General features: G+C 40.2%; 1 protein-coding gene across 1 annotated transcript in view; it reads left to right on the top strand.

The window, feature by feature from the left end:
- LOC119479750 (testican-2-like) overlaps positions 1–22,833 on the top strand; it is a 46,735-nt gene that overhangs the window by 14,102 nt on the left and 9,800 nt on the right. Inside the window, exons 2-4 of the mRNA XM_037755670.1 lie at positions 8,564–8,572; positions 10,867–10,912; positions 18,450–18,564. Coding sequence (XP_037611598.1) covers positions 8,564–8,572; positions 10,867–10,912; positions 18,450–18,564 — 170 coding nt within the window. The remainder of the gene's footprint in view (positions 1–8,563; positions 8,573–10,866; positions 10,913–18,449; positions 18,565–22,833) is intronic.

Below are 22,833 nucleotides of genomic sequence, written 5' to 3'. Positions count from 1 at the left end.
GGATGCACGCTTGACAGCCGGCTACTTCGTGGGCTCGGTTCGGAGAGACGTTGCCCTTCAGCGTGCAGAGATGGCGGCAGAACGTGCTCCGTGCTGCACTGCATTGCAGGCAGGCGTCTTACCTTGTGAAACAACATGTGTCCTTCGCTTGCAGGCCCCCGAGCACTCCCGCTCAGATGATCAATTTGATCCAGCTCTGTGTTGCTGGGCTGCGACTTAATCCCATAATGCTCGAGTGTTTTTGTTGCAATCGAGACACCACCATTTCTCTCTGTGCGGTTTTTATCTTTAGAGTGTGGTGAAATATCTCATGCTTCTGTCATACACACAGCATGTAATCACCTTAAACAGTCTGATCATTGATCACGTCAGCGTCTGTCAGAGCAGATGCGGTGTAGAAATCTCAGACTTGTCACGGCTCAATAAGAGCAAACCGAGGAGATGCAGGCGTAGAACCACACGAGTTGGCATGTGGAATCAAAGGAGACGGCAAAATGTCCTTACAGCTATTTCTGCCTCATGTTCAAGTGAAAATGTTTTGCCACTCCAAAGCCAGTGGGTTCAGGCCAGAAAAGACACACAGCGTCATTTTGAAACACTCTAATGCATTTCTAAGTGGTTCAATCTGCGGTGGGTCTGCACCATTAGTGTCTCTCCCATTTCTCCGTCGCTTTCAAAGACGGTGGGGTACAAACAGAGCGAGACATTACCTCCACCATCTCAGGCCCCAGCATGCTGAATCGGGGCGCCATAATGACACGGCAAAGGCGAGATGCACTCCCGCTGCTCCCTGGTAACTACAGAGACTCGGAGGGTGGAATGCAGACAGCCTCCGCCTGTGTGCCCTTTAGCAGCGATTTATAGCAGGCAGGGAGACGCAGCTAATTCGGCTACATTAATCAAGCAAAGCACATTACTGCGCAAATGACCGGCCGGGGGAATGATGAGCTGACAATGTGCCGTCAGTCAGAGAGGCAGACACACCTCAGTGATCTGATAGGATGACACGGCCCGGGCCCAGAGCGGAGCAATCAGCTGAGGAAAGCCTCTCGCAGGTCTCTGTTCATTACAGACATGACCCGGATCACCAGTCTATCCATCAGCCTGTGTTCATCCACTCGCTGCCAGAGTAAATGACTTCATGAAGCTAGATAAATGACAACTGGAGGAAATGCAAAATGCCCAGATCATCGTTTAACCTCTAACTCATATCCTGCTGCTTAAGTGATGTCTTCACTGCAAATATTGTCCTCAGAATATCAATAAGGGATATTGCGGAGGATGAAGCAGCATGCGGTTATTGCCCTGAGTGAGAGAGGGATTTCATCTGTAAAGCAGAGCTTCTGGACTAAATGAAATGAGTTCAGCAATCTGGGTTTTTAAAGATGGAACCAACACTTTGTTTGCTGTTGGTGCTGTTTAGAAATCTGCATCTGAATCAGCATCAAAATAAATATAGACCATTTCACAGGTGTAAACGTAAATATTCCGAATGTGTGCCAGTTTATTTGCTGTTGCAGTGAACGTGGATGTCATCAGCTGACAGGAAGTAAACATGGACCCAAGCTGTTGCCTAGCAATGCAGTTCTGTTGAAGCCGTTGAAAACACTTTCAGACACTACTCGGGTCATTTTCTCTGCGCCGTTAATTACATCATTACTGCCGCACAATTAAAACGTCGGCTGGTAGACCATACATAATAAATACAGACATGTATTTTTGTGATAAATACATATTGTAAGCTATTTTGTTGAGTTGCCTCTTAGCGAAATGCTCTGAGTGAATTTAAAAGTTCCCCCTGGTAAGCAGTGATACAGCGTATGTATGTCTAGAGCTTTTATTGTGAAAGGTAAGAATGGAAGGAGTAAAGCGGCCATTATTGTTGCCATTGTTGCAATAAGCGTATTTTCCAAAATTAATAAATACAAAGTATTACAGTATCTCTGCTCACATTTAATATATTATTTTCGCGACGCAACTCATGGATTTGTCTGAATCGCGCTGCTCTCTCTCTCTTCTTGTCCGTCTGCCATTTTTTCCTTCAGTGCAATGCATGATGGTATATAGTGCCTGTTTAGTGACCATCGTTGTCCACTACTTTTCACGATGCATTGTGGGATACTTTGTGTCCACTATATAGGGTATAATAATTCTCACTATACATTCGGACAGCACTACAAAATGACGTAGTAGTGAGTGATTTCGGACACAGCCTATGTGAAAGACATCTGCTGACAGGAAGTAAACAAGGACCCAAGCTGTTGCCTAGCAATGCAGTTCCGTTGGGACGGAAGAAGATGCTGATTGGCTGGTCAAGTCATGATTTTTGGAAAATACATTTTGCAAGATCACATGGAGTTGGTATGTGCACTTGTCATCTAAATGTGGTTATATTGGTTCAATAGTTCAAGCAGTTTATGTCAAATAAGCCATAAAAGTTTGCTAAAGCTCACAAATAAATTATTTAATACAAACAAAAACCAATGGGTAAATACGCCTAAGGATAGAGCCAGGCTAGCTGTTACCCTCTGTTTCCAGTCTTTTTGCTTAGCTAAGCTAACCAGCTGCTACCTATGGCTTCATATTAATATTAGGGTGGTATCGATCTTCTAGACCTAACTCTCCAACAGAAATCCTCTAATCCTTAAAAGACAGGATAACCTATTCGTTGGAAGAGACTGCAATCCACAAAAAAATATGATCTCTCTGATTTAGATTAGGAACTATGATGTTCTGTTATCGGAGAGGAGCTTATCACCACATCAGCTGTAGATGAGATTACGCTGATCGTTATCTGTTATATAATATCTGTGTATGTACATGGCTGTGTGTGCGTGTATGGAGGTGTTGCGATATCTAAAATGTCCTGTGGCTCCCGTCCTTTCAAGAATTCTTTGACAGCTTGATTTCCTCCTTTTCCAGCACTTTTTCTACAGCAGACAAGAGGTGTGTGAGATGAAGATTAGGATTGTGTGTGTAGGTGTCCTCTAGACTGTACAGATCCTGTCACATTGCAGGGACAGATGAGCTGCAGTGACGGAGCGAGCGAGCGGGCTGCATGCACGTGATGGATCATTGCAGCAGGGCGAGGAGATGCAGATTTCCACTGTGACATTTTTTTTTTTTTACTCCGTGAGCATTTCTCCGCCGAGCTGAAGTGAGGTCGTGCTCCTGGCGGCTCTCAGCTCCGACACTTGAAGCCCACGAGCTTCCCTTCGACATTTCTGCTCGTTTTGTTTTGTTTCCTTTGGAGATGGATTCCTTCATTTCTAGATTAATACTTAGTTTACGTTCAGCGTTGGAGGGCGTCGTCTGTGAGTTGCACTCGACCTCCAACACTTGGAGTGGATAAACACGTGTAAACATTATAGATGTTTAGACACCACTTTACCAGATACCAATTACACAACATTGAGTATCTGCTAATAATACTAATGCTTAGGGCTGTCCACCAAAGAAATTCTTAGTCCACTAACACTCGTACGATTTTGTCGACTAATTGATTAGTTGATTTAATCGACAGATTTGTAAAACTGAGTTTCTCCACAAGGAATCACACAAAAGCACCACTTTGAATCTTGTGTTTACCAGATATGTGCTCATAAGTTTCTTAGAAATAAGTCATTCAGCATGAAAAAAGCATAAAAAACTACTAATCGTCTAAAGAAATCTCAGTCGACTAAGACCAAAACGGCTGATTATTCGACTAATCGATTAAGTGGCAGCCCTATTAATGCTAGTCCACTAATTTGTTCTTCTTCTACTAAGATGTTAATATCAAACAAACACAGGACTTTTACTCAGGGGATCCGTGTGATATCAAAAGTTGTGTGATTTTTACTGACGACGTTATGTCACGTGACGCTACATCCGTAGCTTACGTTACGTTACAAGCCTACTTATTTCAAGCAAACCACAATGTTTTTCTAACCCTAACTAAGTGGTTTTATTGCCTAAACCTAACCGCCACCATTTCACAATGTTAACCTTGATTGTTTCACAACGTTATCTACGCACGAACCTCCAGCGTCAAGATACTGCGCAAAAAACTACCCCCGGCGTCCTAGTGCCCAAGAGGCAAAATATGACCAGTAGGGATGAGATCATGTTGTGTCTGCTCAGAGACTCGACTTACTTGAGACTTGAAGGCAAAAAGCTGAGGAGACTCGACTTGATGACCCATAAACATTGAAAAATACTATATTGTGCGTAGTTGTTCCGTCATGAATAATTAATAACATCATTGGGATGCGTAAAACGTCTCCATAGCCTAACGGACAATTTAAGTTGCAGAATTAAATGGAGAAAACTCTAAATTCAGATGAGAGAAATTAGCCATTCAGTATAGAATTAATTAGTCTATAAACATAAATGAGTAGCTTAATAGTTTCCCCTCATCATATCCAGCATATTGCCTATTTTCCTCCCAGCCAGTCGTGAAAAGGATTCTGACGCTTAAATCCTTTATTTATGTGCCAGTTCCTGCTTTTAGTTATCAAAAATTCCTTTTTGTTTTTGTTAATTGTTTAAGATAATTACTAATATGTTTTCATTTGTCTACTGTATTAACTATTAGCAGTAAGAGGTCGGAGAGTGGGTGTGAAGAACCTGTGATAACAATATCTAATAAAGTGTTTTAGTATAAATGCTCCGACTACTTAATGATAAATGATCTTAGTATTGATAGACTGGAAAAAAACTTGACTTGGACTTGCTTTCTAAATACTTGACCTCGTCCAAAAGATAAAAAAAAAAAAGCTCTGTTAAAATGCAGAAAACGATTGGTCATCCATAAATATTTTTGCTTTGTTACTATCTGGAGGGAATTTCTAACACTTCACGTCTTCCAACAATCTTTGTTGTCGTACAATTTTCATGAAGCCTCTGCAGCTCTTTTGTTGAAGCTTCCAACACTGATTCTGTCCATGAAAAGGCTCATATTGCTCATGTTTGAAGTTGTGTGATACACATCTTAGACCCAGTAGGTTGAGGGTGGTGGATGAATATGTAGCACAACTTACGTTCTTGCAGGAAACCAGAGTTTGCATCCCATCACAGACCTTCCATTAATGTTTGTATTTTTATTAACCATCACCACAATGTTTCCCTAACCTTAACCACATGTTTTTGTTGTCTAACCTTTACCAGACCTTTGCCATGGTTTATCTGCCTTAACCAGAATCTTAGCTGTCACACGTAGAAGGCTCATATTTTCTAAACATTGTCGTCAGATTTGTGCTTTTGACTTTCTTGCCTGCCTAGGCCACCTTGACATCCCTAATGTCTTGTTTCTAATATGTTTTTCTGGTATCCGATCCGGTATTTTTGCTAGTATCAAACCAATACTGAGTGTTGGATTGGAGCATCACTCGCTACCAGCTCACATACTCCAACAGCAGAGCAATATCCTTGCACAACACGACATGGACATGCAGCTAAACGGTTTAAGAGTCAGCTTACCCCTGCGGCTGTCATGCAGAGCTGGGATGTGTATGAACATTGTGGTGTCAGTGCTCAGGACGGGTTTGTTGCAGTGGGTGACGTTGGGGTTGGCTGGTTCAGGGTTATCGGTGGTATTTATGTCACCGGCAGACGGGGCTCGGTCGAGGTGAGATAGACGTTAACTCGGAGGAGCGCAGTCAGGCTTGCGGCCAAACGCTGTCAGCCTAATACCAGCGAGCGGTCCGGGAGGAGCAGTCGCAGCATCTGGATAGTCAAGCTCCATTAGCCTCCCGGCTCTGTTTTACACCGGCCGCGATGCAGCCTTGTTGACAAATGGCAGAAGAGGTGGAGTGTGTGATATGACTCGCATAACTCAGGGGACCTCCACAATGAATATCATTGCCCCTTGCTCCCTGATCTTTCCCATCCTCCCTCCCTCTTGTCTGGGCTTGCTGTGAACTGTAGCAGCAGCCTGGCTGGGATTCAGTGGGACAGCATTAGCTCTCAACCTTGGTGAAGGACTAAATGCAGCCTCAGCCTGGTGTCCTTGCTGTCACACTGCTGCTGGGAGAAGATAAGCACTCCAGCCTTTAGGACGCGCTGTAGGACTCCCACCGGCCCCCTGCAGCACTGTGAGCCGGGTAATTGCAGCATTGCACTGCGAATAATTAATTAAGTAATCGTTACATCTGACGCGGGACATGCTGCAGTCGCATCTTTGATAATGAGGGCGGTCGTTTTGTGGGATTTTTATGATACTCTACATTTTTTCCAGTATTTGCAAAAGCCCATTCTGCAGCTGATTTTAAGGGCTTAGCAATTAGATCTCTTTAGTTTGCACATTTCTGCACAAAACTAACACTTCTAAATATGGCACAGCTCTTTCATTTAAATTCAGATATTTTGTAGGGCTGTCAATTGATTAAAATATTTAATCGCGATTAATCGCATGATTGTCCATGATTAATCGCACATTTTTTATCTGTTCAAAATGTATCTTAAAGGGAGATTTGTCAAGTATTTTATACTCTTATCAACATGGGAGTGGGCAAATATGCTTGCTTTATGCAATATCTGTATATATTTACTATTGGAAATCAATTAACAACACAAAACAATTGACAAATGTTTTCCAGAAACCCTCACAGGTACTGCATTTAGCATAAAAAAATTTACTGAAATCATAACATGGCAAACTGCAGCCCAACAGCCAACAACAGCTGTCAGTGTGTCAGTGTGCTGACTTGACTATGACTTGCCCCAAACTGCATGCGATTATCATAAAGTGGGCATGTCTGTAAAGGGGAGACTCGTGGGTACCCGTAGAACCCATTTTCATTCACATATCTTGAGGTCAGAGGTCAAGGAACCCCTTTGAAAATGGCCATGCCAGTTTTTCTTTGCTAAAATTTAGCGCAAGGTTGGAGTGTTATTTAACCTCCTTCGCGACAAGCTAGTATGACATGGTTGGTAACATTAGATTCCTTAGGTTTTCTAGTTTCATTTGATAACTGTATCTTCACTGTAGCTCTAGAACTGAGCCCGAACTGAGTTAACACGTTAACTTTGACAGCCCTAATTTTTTCATAATTTTATTTCAATTTTCTTATGTTTCTTGATTTTTGCATTACTTGCTTTTATTTTTAATTACATTTTCTCTTATAATAATAATCATAACTGTATTTATATAGCTCTTTTCATACAAGAGATGTAGCTCAAAGTGCTTTACAAAAATATAAAATGCAACACATTCAAACAAGGGCAGATAGACAATAAGAGGATAGTCGGTGCTGAAATATATAAGTGAAATTAAAAACAGAGATCATTAAGAATAATAAATAATAGTTATGTTTATGTTATGCACCAATACACCAAAGCAAATTCCTTGTCTGTGAAAACCTCCTTGGCAATAAACTTGATTCAGATTCTTTATTCTGCGTTGTCACCCTGAAAGCTCAGTGTTGAAGCAATAACCTTTTAAAATGCCACGTAAAGATGCAGATCTGAAAAAGAAGAAGTCATTTTTATTCAGCAGCGGAGGTGTTTACATTCCATATGACATATTTGAAGTCTATTTTTCTTCTTCTTCTTCTCATCACACAGAAATCCAGCAGATTTAGAAGATAACAAACAGTGATATTGCCTCTCGTATACGTAGCGCCTGGACATTTTCACTGCTACAGAGGAAAATATTTACCTCTACGAAACAGTCTCGTAGGTGAAATCTAGAGTCCTGCTGCGGCTCGGTGATGAATTCTTGCCTTAGCCTTTTAAAGCCTTCCGCCGGCTTTTTGGCTCGTCCTTGTGCTGCCTGTAAATTGTTCATTGTGATATATTAAGTAGACAGGTATGGCTGTGGGTGTGTGTGTGTGTATGAGAATTAGGTTTATTTACTGGGTTGAGTTGCTGAAATAAACCATGCAGTGCTATATTTCTCTCAAACACACCGGAGCACTGAATGATGAAACACACAGGCAGAGAGGCTGCGGTGGGTATTGATGTGTAATGCCCTTGGACCGAAGCCAAGACGGTGAAATGGAATGAAAGGAAAGCAGTCACTCCCCTGTTAACTCAAGGTTATACTTTACAGGAGCTATATCTGTCTGTGTTGTCAATGGTACGCTTAGTAAATGCGCTCTGTGTGCCTGCTGCAACCATAAAAAACATCTAAATCACATCTGCCTGTTGACTTTGAAGATTCCCAACAATTTGCCTGTATTTTTTTCCAAGGCCGACGCGGTATGTCATGGCTTATCCACAACTTCTGAGCTGGCAGGAGGCTGGCGTTTTGGCAGTTGCTTGTAAACACAGCCACAGAATGAGCCCTTAGCGATCGGGACCCCTGCCAGCTCATAGAAGTGGCGGCGGATCATCCTCGCTTAATAGGCGCTCATAATCCTCTGTGAATGTCTTATGTTGTCCCCCGAGAGGAGCGAGACTAAGGCATGTATTTGCAATCAGCATGCATTAAAGGCTGACAGTTTAACTGCTGCCACAACTGTAATAAACCAACCCACTGTTTGCACGCTGTATGGAGGCAAAATTAAAACTTTTAAGTTTTTTTTATTTCTCTGACAATGGCTCTCTCTCTTTCTTTCTCCCTCGCCGCTGCTCGTCACAGGAAGTCGAGGTTAGTGTCTCTTTTGTTAATTTGTACAATGGCATTGTCTCTCTCTCTTTTTATGTCTCTTTTTGGCTGTATTGTCGGTGTCACCTTTCATTTGAGTAAGAGCTCATCTTGGCACAAAAAGCACATACAGTATAATACAACGACATCTAGAAATGTCTTTGACTACAACTCAAAGGTGAAAAACATTACATGTATTATAAGAACAATAACATAAATATCTACACATACAGCCAAAATGCTGCTTCCTAGAAAATAAATATATTAATATTAAAATAGTATGCAGTTCATAAATGGAAATGTGTTCTTCCTTTTAGACTCGCAGAGATCAATTCACACGAGTAAAAACACAAAAACTATCCCTTTAACTCCTCACCCTGTGCACAGTATTTAAGATGCCGTCGGCTATACTTGTTCGGCTTGACTTGAGAGCTCAGTCTTCGTGTCCCCTGAGCAGAATAAGACCGAGCTAAACTGAACAGACCTGATCCTCAGGGTCCTCTCTGGGCCTCGTGCCGAGTAGTAACCGCTTTATAGTTGATCCTCTCTGTCCTGACACAGAGAGAGAAATGGGTCAGAATGGATACAGCGAGGGGGACGGTGCATTTTTATTATCGTTCCAGCGCAACACCGCCAGGGACACAATCTGAAAACCAGAGTTAGTTTGCAAATATTCCCTCTGCAACAGTGCAGGAGCTAAGATAGTCCAAGTCTTTTTATAAGATATATTGAAGCTCTCAGTCCTGCCTTGTGCAGTTTACTTAATGTTAGAGGCTACATCTACGACAACCACAATCATTTTAACACAATACTTAAAGGGTCTATTAGCAGAAATGGAATATAATATTCATAACTATGTTTTAATTAGTGTTTAATCACCTGAAGCTAAGAATCGTTGTGTTTTCGTTAGCTTAGAATGAGCCCTTCATATCTACATAGGGAGCGGGCTTTTTTGGGGGGAATTTGGTATTGGATTTTCTGAGCTTTCGCACCTCAAGTAAAGGCATCAACCAATCACGTTGTGCGAAACGGTTAAGTTGCACCTATATTTATGAAACAACACGGGAAGCTCCGTAGACCAAACCAAGATGGCAAACTTTATTGCTCCTATTGTAATATTACCATATTAAAAGTGTATATAACGATATTACCATTGTATATAACAAGTTTGTAATAAAATAAATATAATGCTTAAATGGATAAATAAAAAAAACTAAGAAAATAAAAAAAACTTTGGACACTACAAAGCCTTGTAATACATATGTTTTCTCTAGAGTTATATGTAAGAAGACACTGAGTCAGCTAGTCTGATCTCCTCAGGGCATTCACACTGAGTACCAGGGGCCCTCCGAGGCAAAGTCACCTCCAGAACAAATCCTTCAGAGGAGAACAGCCCGGAGGGTCTGGCCTGATGATCTCAGGCTGCACGCTGGCTAACATGAGGACTGAAGAGTAGCAGTGCATCAAGACCTAGCAGAGCACTTAAAGGTTAAAGTGGACAAAACAAGACTAGTACTTTTTTAGTGTGTTGTTCAAAACTTTAATCTGAAACAAAGATAAGAGAACACTTTATTTATCCCCAGGAGGGGAGATTAGGTGTTACAGCAGCACGATAACAGAGCAGATAAAGATAGAAAAGGACAGCAGCATTGAGGGAAAAGGTAGAACTGCAACATAAATAAAAAAAACAGGTACAAAAAATAAGTATAAAATTCTTATTATCATGACAGAAACTTTTATCCATCCACAACTTTAAGTTATTTAATATTTTTTTTGGAAAGTATAATTGAATGTCATCAGCAAAAGTGTGAAGTTTTAGAGCGATAGCGATGAATGTCATGCCTGAGCGGGAAATATAATCTCTTTTTTGACATTGAGTCATTATTTCGTGGCTGTGTAAGCACCTGGTTACACTTCTGTTTCTAGTTTGTATTATTTATTTCAACTTAAAGATCGAAATAAAGATAAATCAATCAAGCAAGCATACAGAATATGTGGTGAATAAAAATGGTCACAGAAATTGACTAAATTTAATTGAAAAAATGTTTTACATGTTATGATAATTTGCTTTTTAAAACCAATCTGTTCAACATAAGAGCTGAATACATTTGAATTGCTAAAATCATACTCACATTCAAACTGTCATTCACGGCGTGCTGCAAAGTGTCTGTTATCTTCCTTCATTATTTACGCTCTCCTGAATTCTCATTAAGCTGGAGTGCAAGAGCATATTTCTTTCAGTGTGTTAAATAAAATGAATTACTAAATCCATTAATGCAAACATATTGTCTTTCCAGGATGACTACATCAAAAACATGGACGAGAACATAGGCTCCGATGAAAGTAAGTCCGATTTTATCTGACTTTTCTGTGGACTTTGTGGTTTCATGTGAAGTTTAGTGTGTTTTCCACTTACAGCCTGAGTTTATGCTACTGTACTATATGCAGAGATGGTTTGCAAAGACCTTTAATATTTAAATGGATTTATTTAAATGGCCAAAAACTGCTTTATTTCAGATTCTACCAGAATAATCAATGCTAAGTGCTGTCCGCCTTTATACAACGAAATAGTGCGGCACACATTACAGAAGTTCTGGCTTTTCTTAATTGCAGCAGTTGTCTGAGGTCATCCAGCGTGTGGGGAGCGCTGGTCCGGAGTGTTGGAGCTTGTGGAGGGTGAGAACACAGTTGTGAGCCTGAGCCTTCAGTCGGATCCATTAGTTTGAAAGGCCTGCTATAATTGCCTTTGTTGCTGAGGGCTCAACTCCGAACTCCCACCAGGCTCCATTTACCTCCATGGGGTCTGTTTTTAGTCAGAACAAAAAAATAAAAATCTCACTGTTAGAAAATCAGCTGTGGAGGAGGAATGGAGACTATGTGAACATGGTTATTTCAGTCAAATGGTCTTTTGTATTCAACTGAAATATATCAAAAAGCACCAAGAGAGTGCGAACGTTTCATAATCTTCCATTTCGTCGACATAAATCCTAGTATTTGAAACATTCAACAGTCTTTTTAGAGGACAATGTGCTGTATATATGCTAGTTGTAGGAAATGTATAGTATCCCAGAAAACTGCTGATGGTGTGAAACCTGACTGCTGAGGTTTAAAGCCCAGCGGTGGTCTAAACAGTCGCTGTAGAGTGCTTGTTTCAACCAAAAGCACACTGAACTTAACATGCAGCTGTGCAGCTGAACCGCGGATTAGCTAGTCAAATGCGAACCCTTCTATGCTGGATTTAATGAAGTATGAATTATTTCACTGCTCGGGTTATAAAGATGCTATTCATACATGTTGTAGCCAGGCCCCTTAGGGTTAGCAGCGTGTTCCTGCTGCGAGGTGAGTGTGGGAGGTCGGGTGTAGCGTCACACCCACACCGCCTCGACTTGAAAGACATTGAAGACTTGCCTCAAAGGAGGAAGATGTGAGAAGAAGCAGCTCCAGACGTTCTCCCAGTCATCTGTTCTTACAACAGGGGGAATAACTAATGTAGTCTCAAGAAAGCGCCTCGTTTGCTGTAGTGTGGGCGAAGTTCATTTGAATACCATTGATTTCATTCCCGTCCCAACTCCCACTGGGCCTAATTCTGCAGAGTTAATTGATCGGGGTCCTCTTTATTGCTAATTTAACAGGACAGCGGAAACCCCGACAAGGTGTACCTGCGAGCCCCCGTACAGAACAAAAGACCTAATGGGAGATTTCAGACACCTCCGGTGCTTTTGTAAGTGAGCCGATTGAGACGTCAGCTCGGCTCTGCAGAGTTTTTGAGGGCCATTTCAAAACAATAAGGTGCCTACTGCTCTGATTTAACAGACGGGCTGCCATATTTGACCTTGACATCCTTTATTTTAGCGCTTTTATTGCTTCCATTTGTACAACTTTGGGAATATGTTATAAAAAGGTGTTGCATCCTCTCTAATTATAAGTAAATAATTCCATGTAGCTCCATTGGAATAAAAGATGCAGGCTGCTTAAACACAGCGACCACCAGTTAAATGGAAGGATATAAAAGAGTCCACTAAGATGACAGTAATTGCAAATCCAGTTGAAACTAATTTACTTAAAGCCCGTCTCTCTCATGCTTTTTAATATTCGTCAGAGCTAAATCTTTTCGGTTTCAGACGGGTGCTACTATTTCGTGGCAGGTCATTTGCGGATTTTCTTTTCTTTTCTTTTTTTTGTCTAGAACCACTAAAGTACTTTATTAAATTCACACACTGACAATGTAAAACAAACTAATGAAGGTTTTTGATGGAGGATCCTGTCTAACCGCAAGCCATCATGCTCGTTGGAGAACTCGGGGAGGAAGCTGATCGTGGATGAGAAAGCAGTCGTGTCATATTACGTTTTTGATGGCAGCGTAATAAAAAATAATAATAATCTCAGAGAGATTGGACACAGGCTCAGTGCGGTCCCATCGCCTTTGTTGACATGATTACAGGCGGATTTAAAACCCATAATGGTCCTCACACGTCCCGGCGCTGCGCTGAATTGTCAATGCAGCACGGTGTGAACAACAACCGGCAGAGCAGGCGAGGTGGAAAACACATTTGATCTTTAATGCAAATTAAATCCTGTGTTTGGATTTCATCTTCAGTATGTAGGAGTTGTATAAGAATACCGTGTGAGGGACGTGTTTGGTCTTAAGCTGTTGCTTGGAGGCAGACTTGATATCTTAAAATACTGAACATGGGAGCAATGAGAGGAGATACACATCACCATCTGAGACTATACTGAAAACAGAGCTGTGTTTCTATGGGAACATACAGTAAAGCAGTTCAAAAAGTACATTTTAAAGGGACTATTTTAGTTATAGATGCACATCTAACAACCCTAACACATTGCTGTTCATAAAGTTCTCTGTATTTTGACTAAAAACTCCTGAGGCGTGGGAGCACATTTATTTTGTTTCTTGCATTACTTAAGATGAATCTATACACAATCGTATACAACCCAATCTCACAGGAAGGCGTAGAAACAGCACGACATAACAGGGCAATTACGTGTGTCATGAGAACGCATTTTAGGCTTTCCGTGTGTCATTTGCACGCTAGCAACAAAACTATGGTAACATCCACCGTTAGGTTTAGGCAACAAAACCATTTAGTTAGGTTTAGGGCAAACGTCATGTTTGGGCTTAACATAAATATGTAAACTAATCAAAATACGTACGAAGACAACGTAACATAAGTACGGAAAACACGTGACAAACATCTGTAAAAAACACGTGACAAACGTCATCGGTCTTTCTCGCTTTCTATTCTACGTCACTAGCTCTGAGCATAGCATATTTACATGGATGTGTTTACATTGCAGTCAGTACAGATTACATGGTGTACAAATGACACGCCAAAAGCAAGGAAGGCGTTCTTATTGCACGCTAAATGCCTTGCGCATTATCGTGTCATTCATACACCTTTTTGTGCGAATGGGCTGCCGTATAAGACACAACTGTTTACTTTAAAGCTGCTATCATCAACATTTTTATATTACAATGGACCAAATGACTATGTGTAATGTGAAAGAGGTTGCTCACAGTGACAAACGGAGAATTATCAACCCTCAACTCAATGGAGCAGTTTAGTGCTTTTCAGCTCATTGTTTTGGTTTTCTGGCCCACAACTTTGCTGTTTTGATTCACTCTCATCAGCGTTATTTTCAGCTCTAAAGACCCACTGTACAGTACCTGCTCAGCAACAACCAGCCGACAGACACAGTTAACGACTACCTGGTGAACATAGTGGAACATTTAGCTGCTTAAGAGCCAGATATTTCCCTCAGGAGTTAATAGAGACCAAAAACAGCTAAACAGAGAGCGAATATTGGACTTACATTTACGAGGTGGCCAGAAACACGACTAATTGCTAATGTTGCTCTGTGTTTATCTGCTGGACGTTTGAATAAACAACAGTTTGCTATGTTTGCCACCATATCAACTTAAAAAAACATTTTTCCATCACCCTTCCTACAAATTTAATCCATGATTCACTAAATATATACTGAAAAAAATGGTTTATTTGTCTTATGTTTATTCCAGTATTTCTGTAATTTGTCACCAAAGGTTTGTAGGTGTGGCCTTTTTGACACAAAAACTCTTTTTTATTCTCTATTTATTGTTGAAACCAAATATAGATGACACAGGCACACTATCCTGCAAAACTTGATGACATTTCATGTACAGTTGGATCTGCAGCAATTTAAATAGCTATAAAATAAGTGACAATATTGTCAGAGAGGATATATTCTCCAAAAATCAAGGCTGCCATTAGCCAATTAGCATTATTATATATCATATTTATATTCATTCTTATGCAAAACCATGATATTCCTGTCCAGGAATTAGTTATGCACATAATGTTTTGTCTCTCTGAATGAGTTCATTCTATCCAGATGATTCAGATCCACATTTTCTATTATCAAACGAACACATAAAGAGGATTGTAGAGCCTTTGTACCGGTGTGTGCCCCCTGAGTGCTTTCTAGTTTTATTTGATTCTTCCTCATATATTCAGACTGTGCGGCTCACGGCTCACTGCTCAGTCTGCAGCTGTGGTTTTCTGTGTGAGTGGACAGCAGGTACAGCGACTGTAAAATGGCACAGAAGAAAGTGGTAATAGTTAAAGGTATATTACAGCACTAAAAAAAAAAACAAACATTCAGTGTGGTTGCCTACCTCTGTAAAAGTTTAGGGTCCATGACTGGAACTGTTGTTAACGGAATGAAATGTTAAACCTTATACTCTGATAGAAACCACCAACAAAACACACGGTGACAGTCTCTGTAAGATAAACCAGAGGAAAACCTGAGTGATGAGTTTCACTAAAGAGAACTGATGTGTGGAAATATGAGACGTCTTTGCCCTCTTTATTATACAGAAATAGTCCAAATGAGACGTATGGTGACAGTTTGAGGTGGTTTTTGGGAGGTTTTATGCCTGAAATCAAAAGAGAGATATCAGTGGTACAATCTGGATATCGTTACAGTCACTGGGATTATGAAATAGCCTTTATAATCATGACAGAGCAGAGTACCTGTTGGAACCAGATGTAGTGAATAAAAGTCAAGTGGTCACAAAATCATTTTTATCGAATGACTTTGAAGTATCTTTCAGTTGTCTGTGTTTGAGCCTCTCTGCTGAGCCCACGTCTCGTATTTTTTATGAGTTTCTTCCCCACTGAGAAGTGGAATTTAGATGAACGGATTTGTAAGACGGCAAAAAATATTACCAGTCCTATCTCACCGATACTAATTTATTTTCTTTTTGACTATTTAGTTGTCGTTCCCTTTTGATATGGGTGAATCCTTTCAGGAGCTGCTAGCTTATTTTTATACTAATACAGCTGAAGTTTACTAGCTTCAGTTTTATGAATCTCTGTCGCTCATAGTTCACAGGGTTTCTTCAATTTCTTGGTCTGTGAAGATGAACTGTGGGATTTTCTGCTCATTTTGCAGCTATTACTGTACTTACTAGTCATTTTTGGCACAAATAAACCCAGTATCATGTTTCAGCCTTTTAGACAAACTAATATGTAACCAAACATAGTAACGCTTTATATTAAAGTCCTTGTAATAATCGTTAGTTAATAGGTAATAAGGTCCTTATAAGTCCTTATAAGATGCTTATTAACATTATTATGTGTTATTAAGACTATTTAAGTCTTAATAATAGCATCAAACAAGTTCATTGTTAGATTATAAGACATGTATAAGTGCTTATAAGAAACCTTTTAACAGTTTATAGACTGCTTAAGAAGATTAATAAAAGCCTTATGACTTATAATCGTTTATAATGTATTTACAAACACAGTTATTGAGTTTACTTTCCTATTATGTCATTGTTAAACCTTTACTAAGATTGTTTTTTGTTGCTTTACGAAGATTAATACATACTTTATTGTGCATTTATTAACAGTTAACTATGCTTTTTGCAGCTACCGAATTCTAAAGCGAGAACAGTGCCTTGTTATGGTTATTAAATCCTTTATCATGCATTAATTATTATGTACTTATTAAGCTTAATATAATAAGTTCACAAAAACCTTAATGCATCTAAAAAATAACTCGGAAGAGATACCTTCACAAAAAGCTGAATAGTCCTCTAAATGTATTTTAATAATTGAAAATGTTTAGAAATGTTTAATTTGCATCCATATATGCATCAAAATACAAATACTGTTGGACAATTATGGGATAAATATAGCACATTTGTATTCATGTAAGCGCAGAACTTTAACAGAAAATTAAAACATCTTGCAATGTTAATCCTGCTTGCCCTGACAACTATGACAACATGTTTTTTCCACCTCACCCTGTGCAGCAGTGATGTAGCGTGGCACTATATGTTTTTTGTTGTTGTTTTTTGACTTATCGAGGTGCTGGTTGTATCTTCAAAGATATGTTCTTGATCCCACAGATATCTCCTGTCTGCCCAGAATGATAAAATGTTTTCCTGGAGCAAAACTCAACGTTTTAAGTCCAATATTTCCAGCCTTAAGATTCGCGTAGCACACCATGTGACCGAATCATGGCGTAACATATAGAGTGCTGAGGTCATACAGTGTATCGGTAACTCAGAACTTCGTTGAATGGGGTTATGAGATATCCTGCTATCCTAACAAACCAAAGAGACCAAACACCTCTATAATAAAAATGCACTGCGGAACAAAGATTCGTGGATCACACAGCCAGGAAGCTCGGAAGTGGTGCAGGACTTCAGCTCTTATAGTCACCAGCTTAGACTCGTACCTGGTCTTATAGAACAAAAAACACCACAGGAAACACAGCCTCCTGGCAGTATTTCTGGATTCCCTCAGAGTTGTCACATCATCCACCGTTCCCTTCGTACCTCCCCGCCTGCTGTAGCATCAAAGTATCACCTAGTCTTAGGATTTGCGGGGAATCTGGCTGGCAGCCACCTCGTCTGTTGACCGTGTTGACTACAAAGCAGCTGCTCAAAGCTGACTCAGGATTTCACAGCTTAAATTTCTCTCGCCGCGCGACCGCCGCTTGCCACTCACTCTGTAAATTTATCTGAGCCTGCGAGTTTTCCGAGGCCTCTCTCCGGCAAGGCGGCAAATGGCCCTGGGATGGTGTGACATCCAGTTTCGGATGGCATTGACCAGAGGCTGGGTGAAGGTGGAGGACGCGGTGCTATTTCCATCTCAGTCTATCAGTGGGAAAGAGGTTGGCATTGAAGAGTTCAACTCTCCAAAGATAGAGAGAGAGAGAGAGATGCTGGGGGAGGAAGAGAGGGAAGAGGATGGAAAAGAAAGGGAACGTGGGAGACAAAGATGGAGTGTGTGTGTGTTTGTGTGAGGGAGAAAAGGCAAGACGGGGAGAGACAGTGATAAGTTGACATGGGGGAAGTGAGATGTGACAAGCCGAGAGAAAGAGATGCTCAATCAGTGCTGTCAGGCTTTCTGGCAATCAGACACAGCCGTTGGAGACTGCAGGCAGTGCTATTGACGACAGGCTGCCTCGCTAATGACAGCCAGGCGTCCATGTTTTCAGCAGTGCTGACTATAAAATCAATGGACTCATTTGTGCACACCGCTAGAATATTTTTCATTACACATTTCATGATTTTTATCGCATACGCCCGTGTTGAAAGGAGAGGATGGAAGATCATTTAAAAAGGTGTAAATACACAGATTTGATTATGCAGCACATTAAATAGCTGCTTTCCTCAGTTGTTTTTTTTTGTGCTATCAATCTGTTGAACACATGCTCCTTGTCAAAAGACGAATAAAAACAACAGCCGGAAGCTCTGTATTTTTCTCCAGGAGGTGACAAAAATGGAGAATTAAAGCAAAAACACCTCAGCTGTGTGATTGACACCTCTGGTGATTTCCAGCATTGTTGTTTTTTCTGTTGCTTGCAGCCGTGGACACCACCAAGGACCCGTGCCAGAACGTGAAGTGCAGCCGCCATAAGGTGTGCGTCGCTCAGGGCTACCAGAGGGCCATGTGTGTCAATCGCAAGAAACTGGAGCACAGGTAGGTGCAGTCCTCAAGATCAGAGGGAGGCTTGTTTTTGTGTTTGGAAGACATGTCGCCGCCGTTTAGAAGATTTTCTACGTGGACAGGAGAGACATGTCTGTGGCGGTGGTGGTGTCAACAGCCGTTAGCTGTGTGTCAGTTAAAAGCTTTTCGGTGTCTGGTTGTGAGAGCTATTGATTAAACGCAGTAGCAGAGAGTGTCATGAGTCAGGAGTGATGTCATTGCAACTTGAACACTCATGCTGAGCAATGACTAATTAACGGTTTGGATGGAAGGTGTTAAAACTGATCACAAACAGTTATGGGAGCAAATAACGGCCATAAAATGTCCATATATGGTTTGGTGTAGGTATATTATGATTAAAAAATCCACTAGATTTAGCTGTGTCTTTAAATAGCCTTTTCAGTCCACCTCCTTACAGGAACTTAGCAACAAAAAAATGACCCCAGACATATAGGTATATCTTTCTTTATATATATATCATAGTTTCAGAGGTCTTACTGAACAGAATTATGTAACTCGATACAAAAAAAAGTCTAATAAGCGGCAAATCAATTTCTAAAAACATGCTCTACCAAACGGTTTAGTAATGATGTAATTAAAATGTACTATTTTCTATTAAATAAAACAACTTTTGATCATTTATTGTTGTTAATATGATACATTTAAAGTTATTCCATTACGTATATGCTGAAACTATTAATAAGTATGATGTCTAAAAACCTGCTATACCAAACAGTTGAATTGTCCTTTACTGGTAAAAGTAGTGATTTTAAGATAATACATTTACATTTGTTATGAAATAAAAAAAACTTATGAACATTCACTGTTGTTAACATCATTAGTTATTATTTATTTAAGGATATTACATTATACATTTGATGAAAAAGACACAAATAATGCAAAGAGAATATGTTTCCATTGCTTTTTAAAAGGGGTTTTAAAGGGTCGATTTAAAAAACAATAATATTTGAATATTATTAGCAATTAAATACCTAAATTTGATATGCAACCACTGCTAGATACTAAGCCCTTAAAATATGTGTACCTGAAATAAAGTTTTTGAAATTGACTATCGTAACTTTATATGCCACATAAATTCAGTGGTATTTAAATGTCAATATTATTTATTCAGTAGTAATTAAACTTCAAACTTAGGTCTTAAATTGCTTATAAAATTAAAATCGTTATGGTCATTATTTGCCCTTATACATGGCTACACATGAAATCATAACAGTTTTGCTCCTATCAGACACAGCAGGAAAAGATGCCAGCTTAATGGGTAACACCCAATGTCAAGGGTACATACCTTATGATTAATTAATGCTTAATACATGACTCATCGTGATCTAATCTAATGCATGATGTAGCCTATCATGAACTCCCGTGCCTCAGTTTAAATTAATGATGAAGCCGCTAATTACTTAAAGCTATACGGATCATCAGTTTGTGAACTCATACATTTATTTAAGACAGATTAATGTCATCAAATCAGATGTAAACTGATGAAAGTGGACAGAGTCTTCTCAGCTTGTTCATTCAGTAAATTATGGTCCCATTTAGAGTTAAATACACCATAAAGCAGGGGATGCTTTAGGGTGTGGCTACCTTGTGATTGACAGGTCGCTGCCACGGCGTTGTCCGGTCTGTGTTTTCGTCTTACTTCATTCAAAACGTCAGTCCACAAACCAATGAGTGAAGTCACGATGACTACGTCCACTTCTTATATACAGTCTATGCACGCAGTGAGTAACTGATATACAAATTGTCATTTTGAGGGTGAAGTATTCCTTTAAGATGTGGGCAGCTGTTTTCAGCAAAAGAGTTCTAAATCCACTGTACATACGCTACCAGCTCTGCACCAAATAGCAGACAGACACCGTTAGATAAAGAGCCAGATAGTTCCCTCAGGAGTTGGTAGAGACCACAAACTGAGCTAAAGGGAGATTGACTGGGTCTGGTTGGTAGCTACTCTTCACTGGCACTTGTGATGTTAATTATTAAGAATTGTATTAATTATACCCCCTGCAACAATGTAGTTGGGGGTATATATTACGCTCCGCGTGTCCTACCTGCCGTCCGTCCGTTCGCTTGTCACACTTTCGTTTCCGGAGCAGAACTTGGAAACTATTTAACTTAGGAACTTCAAATTTGGTCTGATGGTTGACAGCGTGGTCTAGTTGTGCTTTTTGGGGGTTAGAAGTCCAGGGTGCCCAAAATCTTTTAAATTTTGGCCAAAAACTGTGATTTTTTTCCGACTTCAATTTCGTTTCCGAAGTAGAAGTCGTTCCATTAGTTCCAAAAGGGGCAAACCCTTTGGCCCTACTTTAATAGGGGGTATGTGAGCCATGCTCCATTTTTGCTTTGTTTCTTTGACACTGAAATGCAGAAATCACTCACCATTTGTTAAAAGGAAACTAAAGGTGCTAAGTGACGTCTATTTTTTTCTGTCACTAAGCAACAGTGTTCTTTCTGTACATCTCAAACCACTTGAACATGAAGTACACTGAGTGCTTCACCCCCCCAAAAGAATGCTTTACTGAACTACTCATGTTGATTATAGGGCAGCTTTAGAGGACGTAGGTTGGATTGAAACCATGACGGCTAAAGCATATAGAGAGTACTTTCATACAATGTAATACTGTGACTTATATTTCAAATGCTCCTTCCTTCATAAGAGCATTTAGTTTTATGTGTGAACCTCGCTGAAAAGCATTTATCTCTTCCCTCACCCATTTATTCCACTTTGACTGGAAAACAAATGAGCAGGGTTGCAGTCTGAAAAGAATTAATGGAGTGAATTATTACTACCTTCAACGTCTATCTGCTGCAACAGGCGTTTATCTTTTTCAATAAAGTGCTTCATTTACAGAGTCACTCCAGAGATGAGAGAGACGGTGTCGAATAATGAGTAATAAGCACGAAGGCAAGCACGCTAAACCATCCCGGCATCATTAAGTAGCAGCCTCAGTAGTCGTACTGCAGAGCGTACTGCTCGTGCTCACTGAACATGAAGTCAATCATTTGAGAGGAACGCAAGCAAGGGGGGATTTTGCAAAGCAGTGCATTAAAATATTAACAGGTAATGCAGACAACTTCGGTTTTATTATCCAAGATAGTAGATATAAGCCTCTGAGGTTTCTATTGCCGTCCCACCACAGTAAAGAACATCAAAACAAATCAACAGCAGCACTGTCCCGTTACATTACATTTAGTTTGCACATTCTTTTGTCCAAAGCAACTTGTAATAAGTGCATTCAAACTTGACAGTGCAAGTGCTATTTTTCCATTTGTTTTTAAAGAAATAAGACATAAGTGAGTGTGGTGTCAAGATGTGAGTTTCTTTGCTGCAGTGACTCAGCTGTCCTGGCTGCCGTCTGTAGACACTTCATTCGACCTCTGTGGAAGACAGACAGGCATTATCTTTTACTCTGGAAAATCCACAGACTCTCTGTTAACTGTTTTCTCTGAAAATACTTTCCGTTAAAGAAATAGTCACCATGAGAACTGTTGACAGTGTGTAGCAGGGTCATTGTTTTTGGGAAGAGATGGTACTTTTGAGCTTTTAGCCATGCTGGGGGTGTGAATCTAGGCTTGACTTAAATATCTCAACAACTAATAGATGGATAACCATGAAATTTTGTACAAGAGTCATGATCCCCAGAGGATGAATCCTACTCACTTTGGTGATCCCAAGCCTGAGTTTTTCTCCAGTGCCACCAGCCGACATTTGACCTTTTTTCTTTTTTAGTGAAATGTCTTGAAAACTATTGGATGGATTGTCGTGAAATTCATTCATGACTTCCTCACGATTAATTCATTGGGCATCTCCTTGGTCTGAAAAGTGAAGCCAATGCTGAAGTGCCTTAAACTTGCATTCTCTCTAACAGCCAGCAGGGGGCGACTCCTCTGGTTGCAAAAAGAAGTCTGATTGTATAGAAGTCTATGAGAAAATGAGCCTACTTCTCACTTGATTTATTACCTCAGTAAACTTTGTAAACATGAGTTTATGGTCTCAATCGATAGTTTCAAGTCTTCATCAATACAGCATGATGTTCATTTAGTAAATTATGGTCCCATTTAGAGTCAAATAGACCATAAAACAGGGTGTGCTTCAGGGCTCCGCTACCTTGTGATTGACAGGTCACTACCACGCCGTTGTCCGGTCTGGGAGTTGTCCGTGTTTTCGTCTTACAACTTTAACCACAGTGTGTTTTCAGTTCATGAAAGTTAATTATAACCTTTTTGGTTGCCAGAGTTCGGTTG

The sequence above is a fragment of the Sebastes umbrosus genome, chromosome 20 (assembly GCF_015220745.1).
Source record: "Sebastes umbrosus isolate fSebUmb1 chromosome 20, fSebUmb1.pri, whole genome shotgun sequence".
Lineage (NCBI taxonomy): Eukaryota > Metazoa > Chordata > Actinopteri > Perciformes > Sebastidae > Sebastes > Sebastes umbrosus.
This window is presented reverse-complemented; position numbering and strand designations above follow the sequence as displayed.